Source organism: Argopecten irradians, chromosome 16 (assembly GCF_041381155.1).
Source record: "Argopecten irradians isolate NY chromosome 16, Ai_NY, whole genome shotgun sequence".
Lineage (NCBI taxonomy): Eukaryota > Metazoa > Mollusca > Bivalvia > Pectinida > Pectinidae > Argopecten > Argopecten irradians.
Window position 1 is genome coordinate 15,749,358 of NC_091149.1, and position 20,890 is coordinate 15,770,247.

At 36.0% G+C, this 20,890-nt stretch overlaps 1 protein-coding gene across 1 annotated transcript in view; it reads left to right on the forward strand.

Moving 5' to 3' along the window:
• LOC138310300 (neuropeptide S receptor-like) overlaps window positions 1-20,890 on the forward strand; it is an 81,113-nt gene that overhangs the window by 53,134 nt on the left and 7,089 nt on the right. The window contains exons 2-7 of the mRNA XM_069251440.1: window positions 1,226-1,364; window positions 2,421-2,524; window positions 4,295-4,388; window positions 11,260-11,405; window positions 17,196-17,349; window positions 20,174-20,317. Coding sequence (XP_069107541.1) covers window positions 1,226-1,364; window positions 2,421-2,524; window positions 4,295-4,388; window positions 11,260-11,405; window positions 17,196-17,349; window positions 20,174-20,317 — 781 coding nt within the window. The remainder of the gene's footprint in view (window positions 1-1,225; window positions 1,365-2,420; window positions 2,525-4,294; window positions 4,389-11,259; window positions 11,406-17,195; window positions 17,350-20,173; window positions 20,318-20,890) is intronic.

A 20,890-nucleotide genomic window follows, 5' to 3' on the forward strand; every position in this document is an offset into this window, starting at 1 on the left:
CTGCCCCACATGGGACACGAACTCGCGACCAAGACATAGATGGCTTGTGGAAACATGCCTAGACAAATCAAAACACTCGGTCATAGCCCCGTCCCTTTTCAAATTAAACGTGTATTAGGACTTTTAGATATCAATAGCAAATTTAATATTTAAATTATACGTGATCACGATGGCTAGTTCGTAATTGTTGGTTTTTGAGACAAATGGATGGATATCGTTGTCATCTGGCCCTGCAGGTAGGGCGTTAGAATTGTACCTGCTGCCCCTATTGCATGATCGTAAAAGGCGACTAAATTTAGGATCTTATCTTTTCTCTTCTCCCTAACTGACTTTATCTTTCCTAATGCCTCACTTTTGGCCTTGAGTTTAGCGTTCGCCCCTGTGAGGAAGGCTCTGGGTTCTGTCCCCTGGCCGAGACACACCAAAGTCTATAAAAGTGGTAGTTTCTGCTCCTGCTTAGCGTTCAGCATACAGGGAGAGGGACGACTGGTTCGCCCGTTGTCAGTATAATGTGACCGGGTGGGATGTGTTGCTTGGTGTCTTCGGCGGCATGCTTCAGTGATATAGCACTATAAAAAGGGCAACAGTTCCACTATACAAGAAGACACAACACGAACATACCGCAGTCTCCCAGTACACTCACCTCGCACAACATACACGCAACACACCGCATACATGGGAGGCCGTCCTTACATGACCATAGCTGTTAATAGGACGTTAATAAATCAAACAAACATATCGTTGTCATCATTTTTTCTGCCACTGCGGAATGACAAATGTAGATATCGTATTCCCAAAACAATATTTCAAAATCAACATAGTTTGTAACCAGAGCAGTCTAGATGTTTACGATTATACATTGTGTATCGCCACTATGACAAGTCATGTTTGAATTAATCATTTTTTCATATTATTTAATTTTCAAATAATTTCAAAGTATTAACTTCAGGTAAAAGTGATGGCAGATACTGTCATTTTAGTCGTTGCTATGCGTAAATTGATTATGTTTTAAAAACTTTATATGGCTTTAGGGAAGTTTGAGGAGTTCAAGTTCTGTGTTCTGAAATCATGTTGAACATATTCATTGAACCATACCAATAACGAAACCATTTGAGACTTCAGCTGTAAAATAATTTCAGCTGATTTGATCTCTCTGTATATTTGGGAATACATCAGACAACTATTTTGCTTTCAATGTATCATTTTATGTCTTTTGTTATTTCAGATTCCCCAGATTACGTTTCTGTCAATTATGCTTTTGACAATAGTAATAGGAAACGCATGCGTACTGGCTGCTATAATGCTGTCTGATAATGGAAGAAAGACGAGAATGAACTTTTTCATCATGCATTTGGCAATATCAGGTAAACCATTTTATATATATTTCATAAAAAACATGAATAATCGCTGTGTGAATGCAAATATGATCAAATTACAGATTCGTATAGTCACTCCGTTTAATAGAGGATCTGACAACATCCGATTTGGGACACGTTTTCGTGACCATTACATTTTCTAAACTTCAGATAAAATTAAATTTTATTTACCTTCCTACATTAATTGAAAACGACGATTCGTCCCAGTAAACATATATGTTAAACTTTGTTGTGTGCTTTGGACAAAATGACTATATTCAAGAAAATAATAATAAAATAAATAAATTTCGGTTCCTAGATTCTGGAAGCAGCGATTTGATCCATTTTCAAATGTATTTCCAATTTATTTAATAAACATATTATTGCTATAGTGGAATAATAACTATGCAGTTGCAGAATCCCGGTAAAACTGAGTGTGACTAACCTGAATTAATAATGTATAAATATCAATTAATATTAGCGGCAACTTCATCTCGCACGTTTATAATTAAGGATTCTTTACTTAAGATTTGACTAATATGAAAGCTGTCGTTGTTGTAATAAGTTATCTAAAACACACTTTAGTGACCAGAAAGCGCTAGTACTTCTGCCAAGTGAGATAATATGTTTTTTTTTTGTAATCTGCTTCTCTACTATTATACATACCTGTGGAGAAAGCTTACAAAATGTTTTCAAATGAAAAAAATAAGACAGTAAGGCAATGCAAGGAACATGCAGTGTATGAATGGATTTACAGAGGACATGTTTTGAAGTTGAAATTAACCAATAATGAAATTATCAATTTATTTCTAAATGTACCGATTTAAAACAAAATCAAATGATATACCGAAGTCCAATTTCACATCAGAATAGTGAATATCAAATACAATAATAAATTAGATTAAAGAATAGTTTGATTGAATATTGTTTAAGTGCCGAATAGCAAAACTGCCGATCTTGATTCTAAAACAAAGACAGTTGCACAAATATAGATAAGTATTACGATTGATATTTATCAAGGGCTTTTGTAAATCATGAAATATATTTCCTTTTGATATTTTGCAGATCTGTCTGTTGGAATATTTCTAGTGTCTATTGACCTCGCTGAGAAGATATTTGTAGAATGGTTGGCTGGGAACGTTTTCTGTAAAATACTACAATTTTTGAAGGTAAACATAAGAATGTCAATTTGACTAAAATCCATATCCTTGATGACTACATCCCATTTGAAATATATTTTCTGCATACGTATGCATCAATTGAAAAGGACATTGTATAAAATGTTAAATTGTTTTAATGTCAATTCTTCAAATGTATTATTAATCGGATTAAGATACATATCCTTCTTTTTAATGCGTTTCATAGTAGATCTGAAAACATTGCATTAGGGGTTGAGGTTTTGCTGACCTTTGTACAGTTCCAATTTATTTTTGCATATACATACCTCAACTGGAAATGACATGTTATTGTTTAAAAGTTTTATAAAACTCGATGGGATTTGTACCATAAATCAGGAGTCCTATTTAATCATATCTAATCCATGTTTGGCCATCTTTTAGAAATAAACTTCCTTTTAACGTGTCTGAGCTACTTAACCGTTCATACGATTAGCGATTGATTTAAACTATGAAAACCCCCTACATGTCACTATTTCAATATATTTGATTCTGCGGGAGATTTAGCTCATGATTAAAGAAGACATACGCGATATTTCTTTTTTGCAATGAACTGTGTACAAGATCTGTCGATAACGTCAGCTAATGGTCTTTCTATACGATCTTTTTGGTGTATTTGGTCGACATCGACTTAAAACGAAAGCAGGCAAAATAAAGTTACTGATCTCTAAACTAAATCCTTTCATGCCGTCTCATCATACTGTTGTCCAATTCCTATTTGGCCGAGTTTCCGAATGTGGAAATGGCATAGATTCAGCTGACATTTGCTCTATATTAACATTATCATTTCTATTTTGAAGCTAACGATATCATACTAATATTTGTTAATTCTTCAAATCTTAAATATGCTTCACCGCCGACAGAGCTTTTGTTTGTATGATTGATTAATTAACGTCCTATTAACAGCTATGGTCATGCAAGGACGGCCTCCCATGTATGCGGTGTGTTGCGTGCATGTTGTGCGAGGTGCGTGTTTCGGGAGACTGCGGTATATTCATGTTGTGTCTTCTTGTATAGTGGAACTTTTGCCCTTTTTATAGTGCTATATCACTGAAGCATGCTGCCGAAGACACCAAGCAACACACCCCACCCGGTCACATTATACTGACAACGGGCGAACCAGTCGTCCCACTCCCTTTTTGCTGAGCGCTAAGCAGGAGCAGAAACTACCACTTTTACAGACTTTGGTGTGTCTCGGCCAGGGGACAGAACCCAGAGCCTTCCTCACAGGGGCGCGATGACTTATAATAAATTATTTGCGTAATATTTGAATTCGCGTCCGAACTCTCGCAAAATTACGCAAAAAATTGTCTCGCAAAAATAAAGTGCTTAACAGTATTAAGCCCTATTTTTTGTAATATATCATTTCAGATCGTCGTGCTCTATGTCTCTACAGTATAAAGATGAACCTCTATTTGATTGTAATTTGTCTTTTCAGATCGTCGTGCTCTGTCTCTACAGTATGAAGATGAACCTTTATTTGATTGTAATTTGTCTTTTCAGATCGTCGTGCTCTGTCTCTACAGTATGAAGATGAACCTTTATTTGATTGTAATTTGTCTTTTCAGATCGTCGTGCTCTATGTCTCTACAGTATAAACATTACCTCTATTTGATTGTAATTTGTCTTTTCAGATCGTCGTGCTCTATGTCTCTACAGTATAAACATAACCTCTATTTTTTATAATTTGTCTTTTTCAGATCGTCGTGCTCTATGCCTCTACAGTATAAACATAACCCCTACTTTTTGTGATTTTCCTTTCAGATCGTCGTGCTCTATGCCTCTACTTATGTCCTGGTTTCACTCAGTATCGATAGGTTTGATGCCATAGCTAGACCAATGAATTTCTCCAGGCGAGGTATGTACTGCTTTGTCATTCACATTTTTGCCGTCGGACCGGGAAGTATAATTTATATCATCACTCCAATGCCGGTTGGTGACGTCATAATTACCAGAAGGTGGAACAAATCAACTATCGTACTATACTCACGTCGTTTTGGCATCATTAATGAATATGAGGACAATGTGATCTGTAATTTGACACGGGAAAGATATTGCAATGTTTTATAACCAAAAACAGAATGATGTTTTGTTTATTTAAATGAGAGAAAAATGATTTTTTTGAGTGGTGATAATCATCAAGATCAATAGCAATATAAAAACAAATAATATCAATTTATGTCGGTACAGTGTAGTTTTGAAAAAAAAAAGATACACAATTAACCAGTCCCATGAACAATCCGTGTAACCAATGTATTCCCTTTCATTTTTATTCTTAAGTGAAATCATGTTCAGATGTAGAAATAGTGTTCCTTTTGTTGTTAATGTAGCGAAATCGTGTTACACTTATGAAACATTGGTGTCAATTTGCCGACAGCTACAATGTTACAATGTACAAGGACAGCGCCATCTATTGAACAATGATTGCTTGTTAATTATAATTGCGATTTGAGATCAGCAGGACATCATAACAAGGTGAACCATTGACGGCTAATTGAATTTTGTCACGTTGCTGTGTCAATGCCATCATTTATCAATTAGCTGAAAGATGAGCTTTGCAATCGAAATAGTATCAAAAACTTTGATCCTCATGTTATTCATTATGTGAATATTTCTTTTCTCTGGGTCTATTAACCGCCTTATCGCATGACCGTAAGATGAAAATTAAGCACGTGCAGATTATTTCAGTGCATCAAGGTCATCACTGACTTTGCTTATTGTTTCCTTACTATTTTGTCACCAAATATGTCGATAAAACGTTTCATGGTTTCTTCCGTGCGCTATTACTTCAATTTAAGAACCACTCTATTATGAAACAACTATAACGATTCATAGCGCGTTATTCATATCTTTCCTAGGTAAGGGGCAATGATACGGGATAAATGACACGGAAGTATTTTTTATAATTGTGCGGCATGGTGTAACTGTAAAGAAGGCTTTCTCAGAAAATTTACCAAACCGACCAGTCACACGAAAATCTCCACAACCTATATAGGTCATGGGCTTGAAGGGTCTCACATGCACACCCCCCCCCCCCCCCCAAACCTTCGAACCAATACTTTTCTGAACCCTTATGACCCACTAATCAAAATGATGACATTGCATAAGTTCAGAAAAACTTCCGTCCGGTTATAACGCCATAAAGATGGCCACCATCTCGAATTTCAATTAAAAGTGAAAAAAATAGTCATAACATTGATATTTTTCAATCGAATTAGACAGAAGACCATACAATATGTAATGATTTCTACGAAGGAAAATAAAAATTTTGAGCGCAAAAATGGTAATTTCCCCCCCTGCATTTTTTCATATTTGGCTTGACAGATTCTTATTATCCCCACGCTTGATAAGAGGATCTGACAACATCCCATTAGGGGTCACGTCCAGATGACTTTCGGAAATGGCCAATCAAATTGGCACTGCCAGAATCTTGACTGGGGACGAAATAGTTTGAAAAAAGCTGTCCAAATTATTTTCGCGTACGTAGCCATCTCGTCCAAAGTGCACAACAAAGCTAAGTGTATATGTATACTGGCACGACTTGGCGGTATCAGTTGACGAAGCAATGTGTAGAAAGTGTATTTGATCTGAAGTACATTTGGTAAAAGGTCATCCAAACATGACTCTTATGGGATGTTGTCAGATCCTCTATTGAACACTCGGTTATAGGGGTCTGTATTTTAATTTATTTTAAATTATTTTTCCCCAACAACAAACTATTAATTTATTTAGTTATTAAGTTATTTGACCTATTATCAATCGGTAAAACAATAAAATGTATAGAGATACAAAATGACAACATTTTGTTTTGTGCGCAGTGGGTCATAAGGTTTCAGAAAAAAATATTGGTTCGGAGGTTGGCGGGGTTCCTCCTAGCCTGTGGCCTAATGCACACACTATGATTTTATAAATACACGGATGACGTTGAGTAGTTGGTTATGTTTAAGTCCTATAAACAGCCAGTGCCATTTAAGGGCGGCCTCTTGTGTATGTGTTTTGGAACACTGTAGTATGTTCGTGTTGTGATTCCTGGTAATAGTGAACCTCCTTATATAGTGCCACTTCACTGAATGATACCGCCAGACACACTATTCAAGCACACCCCATCCTGTTAAAATATTCCGTCTTTGCAAATTACAGAGTTAGCTCCCTTGCGGGTATCGATTGCTACGTCATCATTCGTGAGCGCAATTCACGTCGTTTTCTCCGAAACGTATGACGTTACACTCCCAAACACATGACGTCACAATCAATACCTACCCGCAAGGCCAGATAACTCTAATATGCAAATTCGGAATACTGACAACGGAATATCAGTCGTACCAGTCCTTTTTAATTTGGCAGTAAGCAGTAGCAGAAACTACCACTTTTATAGACTATGGTATATCTGAGCGTTGTCAGTATATTGTGACTGGGTGGGATGTGTTGATTGGTGTCTTCAGCGACATGCTTCAGTGATAAAGCACTATACAAAAGTTCCGCTATACAAGAAGACACAACACGAATATACCACAGTCTCCCAAACTACACACCACGTACCTCATACATGAACGACACCACATACATGGGAGGCCGTCCTTAAATGACCCTGGCTGTTAATAGGACGTTATACTTGGGAGGCCGTCCTTAAATGACCCTGGCTGTTAATAGGACGTTATACATGGGAGGCCGTCCTTAAATGACCCTGGCTGTTAATAGGACGTTATACATGGGAGGCCGTCCTTAAATGACCCTGGCTGTTAATAGGACGTTATACATGGGAGGCCGTCCTTAAATGACCCTGGCTGTTAATAGGACGTTCACTGAATAAAACAAACAAATCTCGGCCAAGGAATAATATTCGTCAATTATATTTCCATCCCAACTTTAGATAATTCACGGAGAAACGACTCGTGCAAGCCTTGATAGGTTCAATGAGTCAGAGTTTAGCGGTAAATATATTTATACAAATCAATGTAATAAATCAACAAAGCAATTTGTTGCCCTGGTCTATAATCTACTAGCCAAAACTGGATCAAGGTCAAGCATTCACCTTCGAAATAGTGACTATGGTACCGTTGAAAAATTACCCGTTTTTGGTAATTACCATTATTGGTAGCTAATGAACTTACGTCACTCATGTAAACGTGAGGAATATCGACATAAAAATTGTCTTGTTGAAACAAAAAACATGTTCCATTTTAAGTCTATTAATACCGTAAAGCTGTTTTTTTTACTATGATCACGAAAATAAGGGGTCGCGGTGACTAAAAGTGGTTTAAATGTCTCGCTGTGGATAGGACGTTACACTAACTAAACCTAAACATCGCAAAAATTTGATCCGCAAAATATTGACAAGTGCTTGAATCATATAAACCCTAAAAGCTAGATTGTAATTTAATATTTTCGTTTGAACTTAAAATCACAAAAGGTTTGACCCGTTTAAATAATTGACTACCGTGTTTTACAATTGGAATTCGACAACTGAAGTGTGTAACCGCTATTTCTCAGAAGGTACTAAGGTATCAATCTTATTATTGCATATGTATACATATCTTGGGATGTTGACAAAATCGTTAAATATCTATGTGTAATGTCCACATTTTATCAAAATTTTTAATGTAAAAGCAAACGGTAAGTAGAGATCCCTGATACAGATCCATAAATGTTAGGCGTCAAGTTCCCTCTGGGATCGATTGTTTAAGATATATTGACTGAAATCTATTCGGATTTACAATTGTGGCAATTCGACCAAGCATTGCGCTCTCGCTACACACATCAAAGCATTTGTCACGTTACATCAGAGCAAAAAACACCCCTCTACAACACACATTAATTTGTAGTCTCGTTGACAATGAAGGCGTTGCACATTTGCTCATTCTATTGACAAATCCGGTCGTGGAATTATGTGGGCTTGGTAGCGTTGATTATGCGTTTGCAGTTAAAAATTTTATATAAAAATGTAAATATGCTCTTTTTGTGTATAATAATTTCAATCTCCGTGTTCTTGACATCATAATTACATAAACTAAATGACAGTAATTTGCCGTAGTTGTTGCATTTCGTCGCTTTGAGAATTCAACATTCCGTTAAAAATATACAAAATAGAGATATTCTCTATTTATAATTCCTTTGCTCGGCATGACAATTGCATATGTTGTTACATTTCCATGCTTTCAGAATACCAAATTCATTTGGTTGACTTAGCAATTATATAAACTGATAGAAGTTTATTGTGCACGCATGCATATACATTGATGGATGTCTGCATCTCTGTAATCGTGCCCTCTGTATAATTACGTCATTTCTGTCTTTGATATGATGTATTTATAGGTTGCTAACCCTAAAGAGTACGGCATCGTTTAGCGACCACGCATTGAACTTATCTAATTCAGGAGGCTAAATCAGTACTAGTGTTTTCCTATTGTTTCGGTTTTTAAATGGCTTTTTTTCATTAGGCCACATACTTGTGATCACATTTCCATTCAATTTTGGTTATTCAGAATCAATAAAGGTTTAATATAACCGGGATCGTGAACCGTTTGACTATTTATTTATTAAATTCTATTTAATTGCAAATGGCGAACGGTGTTATTTCGCTTTGACATCGGCCTCAATAACCCAGTGACATAATTGTGTTGGGAATTCAGATAGGCTAACCAGTAGAAACAAAGTGTGGTAATTAAAGACAGCACCATTTCATTATAAACAGCTGTAAATAAACCCCTCCACTTTCTACAACAGGATAGTTTGTCATGCTCTGCTTTCAAACATAACTACATTTATAAAACCCAACCAGCTATCACATTGGTCACACATTAGGATTATATTTATATTCGGAAGTTAACATATCATTACGAAAAACATTCATAGGTATACAAACTATATCATTGTAACTACCAAAGTTATAAATGCTATAAATCGAAAAAGCAACTACTTGACAAGTAGCATCATAGCTAATCTATTAATACCCTATTTAAAAATAATCAAATTATACAGTTAATCTGTCTCGATAGAAAGTAAATCCAAATTCCCGGTCTTGGTTTTTCTTTATTTATACTTATTTGATAAACGTATAACGAATTTGCTTATATTTGTTTGTTTGTTTGTTTGATTTATTAACGTCCTATTAACAGCTATGGTCATGTAAGGACGGCCTCCCATGTATGCGTAGTGTTGCGTGTATGTTGTGCGAGGTGCGTGTTTTGGGAGACTGCGGTATATTCGTGTTGTGTCTTCTTGTATAGTGGAACTATTGCCCTTTTTATAGTGCTATATCACTGAAGCATGCCGCCGAAGACACCAAGCAACACACCCCACCCGGTCACATTATACTGACAACGGGCGAACCAGTCGTCCCACTCCATGTATGCTGAGCGCTAAGCAGGAGCAGAAACTACCACTTTTATAGACTTTGGTGTGTCTCGGCCAGGGGACAGAACCCAGAGCCTTCCTCACAGGGGCGAACGCTCAAGGCCAAAAGTGAGGCGATGCCAAGGGAGGCATTAGGAAAGATCAAGTCAGTTAGGAAGAAGAGAAAAGATAAGATCCTAAATTTAGTCGCCTTTTACGATCATGCAATAGGGGCAGCAGGTACAATTCTTATAACGAATTATCTTTTGATATGAAGTAATTTCGTGGTTCTGTCAAGCAAATATTTCCCCCTTAATTTTGTTCCGAAGGTGCTGGGTGTAGCATTGTTTTAAAACGAATCTTGGGGATAAAAAGGGAATTGATTCATAAAAATTCAAATACGATCAAACAAGTATACAATTAATATTTAATAATGCAAAATTTCTTTAAGAAGACAGTGTTGCCGATTTTGTAATTTGTGAGTTAAAGCTTTGTAACTGACTTTGATTCGGTGTGCAACCCGCCTATGACTTTAATTAACTTAGATTGTTTGTTCGTTTGATTATCTTAACGGCCTATTAACGGCCAGGGTCATGTAAGGACGGCCTCGCATGTATGCGGTGTGTAGCGTGTGTGAAGTGCGAGTTACAAGTTTTGGGAGACTGCGGTATGTTCTTGTTAGGTCTTCTTGTATAGTGGAACTGTTTCCCCCTTTTTAGTGCTATATCAGTGAAGGATGCCGCCGAAGACACCAAGCAACACACCCCATCCGGTCACATTATACTGACAACGGGCGAACCAGTCGTCCAGCTCCTTGTTTGCGGAGCGCTAAGCAGGAGCAGAAACTACCAATTTTATAAGCGTTGGTGTGTATCGGCCAAGGGACAGAACCCAGAGTCTTCCTCATAGTGGCGAACGCTCAACCCAAGGCCAAAAGTGAGGCGGGTGCCAAGGGAGGCATAAGGAAGCATAAAGTCAGTTAGGAAGAAGAGAAAAGACAAGATCCTAAATTTAGTCGCCTTTTACGATCAGGCAATATGGGGCAGCAGGTACATGTACATTAACTTAGAAACTAGCGAATTTCTATTATAACAAATCATTTTTTCTGGTCCCATGGGAGTCGTTATAAGTTTTACCGAATCATTGTAAAATAATGAATTATATGAAATTTGGTCTGGCGATATCCCGTTATATATAACGATATTTAACCAGTATGTCCGCTTTAAATTGTGCAGATAAAGACAATTTGAAAAATAAGAATAATCACAGCCTCCGAAAACATGAAAAAAATCACACATCAACCATGCAAACATAGGAAAGGCCGTCCTTACACCAGCTTATCTGTTAACAATAGTGATTTCATCCCCGATGTTTCCCTATTTTTGCCTTTTTTGCAGCGTTCCGGGCTCGTATGCTGATTTACAGTGCCTGGATCCTGGCAGGGATCTTCTCTATGCCCGCCCTTGTTCTTTTTGAGACTAGAACAGAACCACAGTACAACATGAAAATGTGTACGATCTATCTAACAGACTTTCACTGGAAGGTATGTATTTAGTTATAGCCATATTGTTTGTTTGTTTATTGTTTGTCATATTAACGTCCTATTAACAGCCCGTGCCCTTTTCATTTATAAGCTAGCAACAATAATGGTAGGTGTAAAAATAATTGTGGTGTAAAATAAAGTAGGTGTAAACATAAAGGAAATGGCGCGACTTGTTTGTCCCTTTGACCGTTCTCAGTATAATGTGATAGGTTGAGGATGCTCGTTCGATGTCTTCGGAGGCGTACTTCAGTGATATAGCACTATATATAAGATATGTTAATGTTTGCCACTGTCCAGGTTAAAGGAGTTTTCAAGTCTGATCATCTGTAACTAATTCTGAAGAGTGGCATCTTGCATACCTGTGAATAAAAAGAAATTTAGATCTACCATCTTGCTAAACTTTTATGCAAGGGTGTCATCTTGTGTTGAATTCCGCACCAAAAAATACTCATGAAATTCCAAAACTGATTACCTCCCCCTGTCAGAAATACACTTGGCATAATTTTAAGATTTCTTTACATATTTGACATCTACATGTATTGCCCAACCCACAAATTAAACATTTGAAACTGATTAGCCCTGAATACCCAATCTGCAGGCTCTGAAACATTCACCTCTCTATGAAATCTTGTGCCCAAACGAGGATTTCCAGGAATCTATTTTTGGTTTGATTCTGCGGTCCCTTATTTGTTGTAAATCGACCGAAAATGTTCAGATATTTACATACAGTGCCACAGTGCACACATGGAATGACATTCTTTTATGATCCTAACTATTGATAGGCGTTAAACCTAATAAACCAATGTTAATAACGAGAGTTAATACTGCTCACGGAGGAAAGTGACTTTGATACCATCCATTATCCAAAGCATGTTGATTTATCATAGCACTAAATAGAAACCTAACGAAAACATATCTCGTAATCGTTCAAAGAACAAAGGATCAGACATGTCGGAATTAAAAAATAAAATAGCATATCTTGGTTATATATAATGCATTATTCATTTAAATATTATTTTATCAAATATCTTTATATTTGCATGCTTCCGGGTATATATCTGTCGTAACAAATGAAGAAAAAATATCATTTTTTTATTCTGACCCAAAGATAACACCGCTGCATGATTTGCAATATGCCTACTGAATAACAGAACAAAAGAAAGATATATTATTGATTTTCAAGTTTTGACAAGTATATCAAATTAAGTCGTTTGACTCGAATGTTTTCAAAAACAATACCCCCTGCCCTCATTGCATGATCGTAAAACACGATATTAATTCAATTTTGATCTCTCCGTCTATTCAAAACCGACTTGGTGCCTTCTAACGTCTCCTTTGACACTACTGCACATTTCCCTGAGTTCAGATCTCGCCCCTATGTTCCTGCCAAAACTAACTATAGCTTGAAGATAGTACTTTCCGCTACTGCCTAACGTATCTGTCAGGAAATGTGACAATATGTTTCCACAAATTTTGTATTTCTTCAATAAACATGTGAATATCAACGTTTTTCTTTCAAAGAAGGACTCTTACCCATTCCATATTTAAATTGATTATTCTAATTTTGAACACAAACTTTCACCACTTTCACATTAATTACAGATATAACGATTAAATTATTGAAAGATATGTTCTTATTTTCACTTCGATTCCTAGAGGTTCTGAGAAAATATCATTAGAAGGAACGTTGTGGCGACCTTTAGGATTTTCCAAAGCGTTACTTTTTAGCTTCCTGAAAGATAATTGAAAAGGACAAACTAGTTTTAGAACTTGCAGAATCGTTTTTGTGTATGTAATTATTCCGCCCTCGCTGTGCAACATTGCAGTCTGCGGCGAAATGTCGTATTCAGCAGATGATGCTACACGGATATAAACTAAAGTACATGACGGTGACCAGAGGTTGACGCTTAGGAAATGTTGTCAAATGATCTCTAAGACGAGACGGGAATAAGAGATCTGAAATGTAATTAAATAAGGAATATAACTAGTTTGTTGGATGTCAAAATGATCAGCTGCCAGTTCTGCATTGCTTGTTTTTTTTTAGTATGCTTATCAGTGAGAGCAACATGGAATAAACATGAGATTTTACTAGTATAAGGAGAAATAATATCACCATACCGCAGCTTCCAAAAACACATATGACCTTAATACACGCAACACATCGCACGTAAAACATAAATAACCAACAAGTCGACAATAATTGATTGTTTGTTTGATTACATTAACGTCATATTAACAGCCATGATAATGAAATGACGGCCTCCCGTTTATGCGGCGTGTTGCTTGTATGAAGTACACGGCGCGTGTTGTGGGCGACTGCGGTCAAATCGGAAGGAATAGCTACTATCACAAGGAGACATAAGTAACGTAATCAAAAGTACACTCGCAAGCATTGAATATAACAATATAGGGAAGGTTATCCTTAAATGACCATAGATGTTTAAAGGACGCCCGGAATGACCAACCAACTCACTTTCTTCTTGGTTACAAAGTCTCGTTTTACCAAATGAAATGGTATTGAAAGATTTTTTTTTTTCATAAGTTTTCAGGAAGATTGACCTTAAATCATTCGCAAAATAAAATCGCATTAGAATGAATATTAGTTCATAATATTTGTTGACCAAAATTTTGCCATTCCGCAGGATTAAATTGTACTTCGTCATTTAAATGTTCTAGTGCAAGGTCTGTTGATTGTGATTTTGGTGCAATCGCTTACGGTAGATTTTTACATGAAAACGACATTAAATGAGGAAATGGACATTATGTGAAATACAAATTACCAATTTACCAGTGATTGGTCAAGATCTTAAACTTACAGTTCCGCTTGAAGACAAACTAACTACTGCAGTTATTCAAAGGTAAAATATATGGAAGATGACAACATAAACATTAAAGAAAGTCGGTTTGAGGAAAGTTCATTGAACTCTGGTGATGATTGGTTATGTTAGAAAAAAGGCAGGAAACAGTGTCTTGTCAATAATCAGAACACTCAACTCATTTTAACCTTTCACTTGAAAATAATCTACCGATATTTGTTACACTTGGTGTAATTATGCAGCCGAAATGAAAATATTCAAAGAGTCATAACCTTTAAAGGGATAATTCACGCAGGCTAATTCTTTTACATAACTAAGAAGCAAAATTTAGCATAAATATATTATTCTACATTTCTTTTGAAACATATAACATAAAATATTGACAAATTCCACTTTATTGTTAAGTATTTTAATTGATACCGTTGAAATTATAAATCGTTGATCAATACGATTAATCAGGCACATGTATACACTGTACCCGTACCCGAGCCAAAGTCACGCACGCTAAACAAATGAACTACATAACCACTGAGGAGATGATAAAATGATTTTTAGGCAAGACAATTCACCTAATAAGGTAAACACACTACTGTCGGAGCGATTTGAGCAGTTCTAGACAAAAGTTGCTTTACTTTACGAGCAAGGCACAGGGTTCGGCATACAAGACGTTTGACCACAATGTGTAATGGCGGACAGTGAGCGAGTTTGAATATCACCACCATGGGCTTTTTCTGGCATATTACAGTAAAACCGACTGATCTAATTTCCATAAGAACTGGGTTTTCTTCAATATATGTACAAATTTTAATGTTCTCTTAGACCGAGTGATCCCTTTAATATAAAGGTCACAACTTTCATATTTAAACTCAAGGTAGTCTCACTTTAAAGAGTTGTGTTGCACTTAGAGTTTCTTTATTCTTGGTATATCCTAAACCTGAAAAAGAAGTTTATTCGACACCCTGGTACTGATAGTCTAAACCAAAACGTATTTTAACTAATATATAGTAAAACACGTCAATAACAAATACGTTTACAACGAGTCCATTGTGTACATGAGTGGTTCATGTCACATAGTCACGAGTGTAAGATTCTATTGATTACATATTTTTAATCAATCGAAATTTGAGTAAAACTTTAAATTTCGTCTCTGTATAAAGCAGTGGAGATCCGGCTCGGATGTGATGTTTTCGTCTATTGAAACAATCGTGCGACGTTATATATATTTATCCTATAACTATGCATGTTTTACAATGGAAAAAACATGTGATAAATTCCATAGTAGTTGGTTATCGCTTATGTTTAACACCTATGGCGCCTCTGATTGGTCAATGCCAAGATCTCTTGATTTCGATTGCCTTTCAACTTCAGGATACTTTTCATAGTACATTTTCTTTAAAATAGTCTTGTATTTACTGTATAAGGTAAATGTTTATTAAAAGTATTAAACAATAGAATATTAGTTCACTATTAAGGCACTATATTTTATGGCGGAAAGATATCATTACACATTGTATGGTGGTAAGTTTCCCTGAATGAAGACAAAAAAATGGTCACCACGGTATAAATATGGAGTTCAAGTTATGGGATAAATAAGTTCCCCAACGCATGACTGTTGTTTATCATGTTTATCTAAACTCTCGTTAGTTATTTTTCAAATTTTCAAAAGACACTCGCTAAAGCTCATGTCTATTAAAAATTAAAAAATTAACTAACTCGAGTTTGATAAACATGCTAAACAACAGTCGCTTGTTGGGGAACATCTATTTATTAAGACGTTAAATTTGCTTGTGATGTCATAATTGTATTATTACACATGTGTCTTAAGATGTTAAGGGCTAGTTGTGTGTTAAAACGAATGACGATTATCACAGAGTAATTTCGTTGATACCCAAAGGTTCGTTATAACCATGTTTAATACTTTTCAAACTTTCATTAGACCACATAGCGACAGCTCATATAAATTTTTATCCCCCGCCCAACGAAGTTGGCGGGGGATATACAAATGGGTTCCGTCCGTCCGTCCGTCCGTCTGTCCGTCCGTCCGTACGAATGGTTTCCGGAGCATAACTCTAAAACCAGTAGAGATATTTCCACGAAACTTCATACACACATTGGTCTTATGGTCTAGTAGTGCCTTTTGCTATTTTAAGGTTTTCACGTTTTGTACTTTTTTCTGTAACCATAGAAACATTGCTGAAAATAGCAGATTTTTGTACCAGGTTCGTTTCCGGAGCATAACTCTAAAACCAGAAGAGATATTTCCACGAAACTTCATAGACACATTTGTCTTATGGTCTAGTTGTGCCTTTTGCTATTTTAAAGTTTTCACTTTTTGTACTTTTTTCTGTAACCATGGAAACATTGCTGAAAATGGCAGATTTTTGTGTAAGAATCGTTTCCGGAGCACAACTCTAAAACCAGCAGAGATATTTCCATGAAACTTCATAGACACATTGTTCTTATGGTCTAGTAGTGCCTTTTGCTATTTTTAGGTTTTCACTTTTTGTGCTTTTTTCTGTAACCATAGAAACATTGCTGAAAATATCATATTTTTGTAGTAGGTTCATTTCCGGAGCATAACTCTAAAACCAGCAGAGATATTTCCACGAAACTTCATAGACACTTTCTTTTTATGGTCTAGTAGTACCTTTTGCTATTTTCATTTTTTGCACTTTTTCCGTTACCATGGAAACATTGCTGAAAATATCATGGTAAATGGTAAATGTTACTTTGCAAAACTCCACCCATCTTTGTGTATATAGTCTAATATAAATTAATGTCAAGGCTGTATACCTGATTCAACAATTGCAGCCCCACTCTACTTGAATTATACTCCATCTTTCTTTAGCTCAACTTCCTTTTTCCTGTTTTTTTTTTCATACACATAAGTCTCTACAATCAAACTTACTTCAGCTTTGATATCTCCATTGGCGGGGGATCTGAATGACTATGTCCTTGTTGTATTTTTACACAGGTTTACTTCACACTAGTAGCACTCAGTGTATTCATTATCCCCGCCGTCATCATCACCGTGTGTTACAGCGTCATCATCATAATCATCTGTCAGAAGAGTAAACTAGATGAAAACAACGCCAAGCAGGCCATTCCACGACAGAGTGATGGGGGAGGTAAGTTAGTCATTCAGGCTATTCCATCATAGGGTGATGGGAAAGGTAAGTAATTCAGGGCATTCCATCATAGGGTGATGGGAAAAGTAAGTAATTCAGGGCATTCCATCATAGGGTGATGGGAAAGGTAAGTAATTCAGGGCATTCCATCATAGGGTGATGGGAAAGGTAAGTTATTCAGGGCATTTCATTATAATGTGATGAGGAAGATAAGTTTGTAAGTCAGGACATTCCATCATAGGGTGATGGGGAAGTTTTAGGTCATTCCATCATAGCGTGATGGAGGAGGTAAGTTAGTAATTAAGACCATTCCACCATAGTGTGATGGGGGAAGTAAGTTATTCAGGGCATTCAATCATAAGGTGATGGGGGAGATAAGTTTGTAAGTCAGGACATTCCATCATAGGTGAATGCGGAGGTAAGTTATTCATGACATTCAAACATAACATATTATGATTGTTGTGTCTTATAAGTTGAATGTTTACCATTTTTATAGTGCTATAATACTGAAGTATGCCACCGAAGACACCAAACAACACATCCAACACGGTCACATTGTACTGACAACGGGCTAATTGAACCTACATTGAAGCGTCTTCTATCAGAACATGACTTTATTCACGAAAAGTCGTGTGGTTTCATACAAATGCACATGCGATGGCGAGAATTATTGGTTGCCTGCAACTGGTTAGAGGATAAATCACAATAATAGTTACAAATATTGCTTCTGCTGGACTTTTTCGCGGTAAATAGTTTGATATATCTGTATGATGCATTGATAAAATTGTAACCAATATAATAATATATAAAAGCAATCCCGTTTTTTAAGTATCTATTTCATTCACTCGTAAGTACAATAATGTACATATCTAATTTAACTTGAAATGTCCTGATTACCAAAGGCACCGTTACTATAGCAATATATTACTCCGCGCTATGCTTAGTAATTATCGATTTATGTCAGTGTTGATTCAGTGTCGCTGTTAATATGTTTTCTGAAGCAATGTCATCGTACTGTTACGGCGACAGGTTCCCGTTAATAGATAATGTAAACCAGGATTGGTAAATACTGAAGTTGTTATAACTGTTATTTTACTTATGTCATAAAGATAAGAGTCTGATGTTCTACAAGTCATCCAGCTATGGTCGATATTCTTCCATAGCTATGGACTATTTAAATGGTCGATATCCTTCATGATAAGATGAAACCATTAAGATGTCCAACATTTTAATACAACAGTGTCGTGTCAAATCTTTTTTAGCGAGTTGTTAATTTCCCCTATACATTTCATTATATCTTTTTCTATATTTTCCTCCAACGGATTTGAACGGGTCTTTTCCTTCTCTCATATATCCGATATTATGTTGATGTAAATTGCATATCGATAGGGCACATTTTTTTGTTAAAATGCAACAGAAAAATTATACTAAAATTATAAACTGAACGAGTAGAACATTTTCTAGAAGTAGAACAAGTACGCCATCATTGGTAGAATAAGTCAGTAAATGAAATAAATAATTGAAACATACATAGAATATCATTGCTGAAGAAAATTCTACCCGATACTTTTATTCGTTGTTATCGGATGGTGACAGTGTCCGATATATTGGAGACTAACTCGTGACTGTGATGGTCAATTAGTTGCCGTGATAACCTGTGTGTTATAGCCCCCACCTGGGTAACGACTGAAGAGTTAAGGAATGGTTAAGGTATTTGGGCAGTTTCATGAACATTCTTTAAAATTAAGGAATCTCTTAACTGAAAATTCTCCATAGAAAAGCAGTACGGATTTGAAGGAAGGCTTAGAATGTTTCCTTAAAGATGCTCCACCGCCGACAGAGCATAAATGATATTCATTATTTTAACAATAATTGGTGTTTAATTGTGTACATATATGTCTAATTAACACAAAAAATGATATAAAATAATTTATTTTGCCTTTGGTGCATGCGAAATCAGTACTTCATTCCATGTAGGATATCGCGGCACGGAATTTTTCGGGATGCAATTAATTATTTTTTATATTTTTAACTTGAAGTAAAATTAGAAGCTCAAACTTTTCAATGGTGGTAATGGTGTAAAGTAAGTAACTTTTGTAACTGATGAACATTACTCAATCGTCTGCTCCTGTTTTTAATAGTGAAAAAATACCATTTGTCAGCGGTGGAGCATCTTTAACTTCTGTAATGCTTTCCTATGGAGAATTTTAAGTCAAAGAATTCCTTAAAGTTAAGAAATATTCATTCAACTGTGATCTGACTTTCTACCACGATCCCTCTACCTCGCGACAAACTTAAGACAATCTATACGTCTAGCAATAAGTCGCTTGGGTCTCCTAATTTTCTTTACATCCATCATTCGATTTTTTTTCAGTAACCATAGATTTACGGGAAAAATTTGTATTTTGCAAAGGTCATTTAACTTTAACAGAAAGGTCATTGTCTTGTTTCAATTATAACCACATTACTCAGTAATCCCTGACAACACATCAGGATCTACTGTTATATAAACTGATGAAGAAATCCAACTGGTTTTGTATTGGCTTTTTATTAAATTATACACAACAGCCAAATAAATAGGTACTACAGACATACTTTTAATACATATATTTCGAAATTGATCATTAATCCGTGTTATATTTTATTTTTAAATCGGGCGGACTTACTTATTCCTCAAAAACACAAAGTCAAGTAAATTGTATCATGCATGTTGTATCAAAACATTCATGTATTTACTGTTAAAATTGAAATTGAACACATAAGACAGAGACATTCTAACATGCATCTGTCTGTCTGATTGGCTTTGTCTGAACTGTCTTTGTAGTGCTTCCGTCTTGTGTACCGTTTGTCTTTGAAACAGTGTTTATAGAAGGACGAGGGTTCGGCGGGGCCAGGCACGGGAAAGGAACGACTGTCATACAGCAAGCCAAAATACGAACGATCAAAATGACCTTCATCATTGTGCTAGGTAAGACAAAAAGGAAGCCTGAATGAATGGTTCCAAAACAAGTTCACGAATACATTCGCGGATTTGTACAAAAAATGTTAGGAAACCCTACCAATACAAGTGATTAAGCAGATATAATAATTCGTGGATATAAATGTAGGAAACAAGACCAATTCTTGTATTTGATAGCAAATATTGATAAACGAGTATTCAATATGTAGTATGTTATGTTGGTTTCTTTTGTTTTGCTACATGTCTTTTTGACAGATTGATCCCTTTGTAAGCTGGTTCATACAACAGCACAATGGGTTCTCGGGGGGAAATGAGACCACCAATCTTTATAAACTACCATTAATCGCTAAGAGATTGTCTTGCATTGCATCTCCATTTAAAACATATTTATCTTCATACATGTATAGCAAAATTCGAATAAGCTTTTCTTTATCACATTGCTACAAATATATACTTGAATGTTGCTTTATCTGATTGAAAAGCTACTTTTTATATCCCCATGTGGACATTGTGTAACACTGTGTCGTGAATTAGTATTTCATTTAGGGCATTTGCCAGGTACTGGCCGGTAGTCGGTGTTTT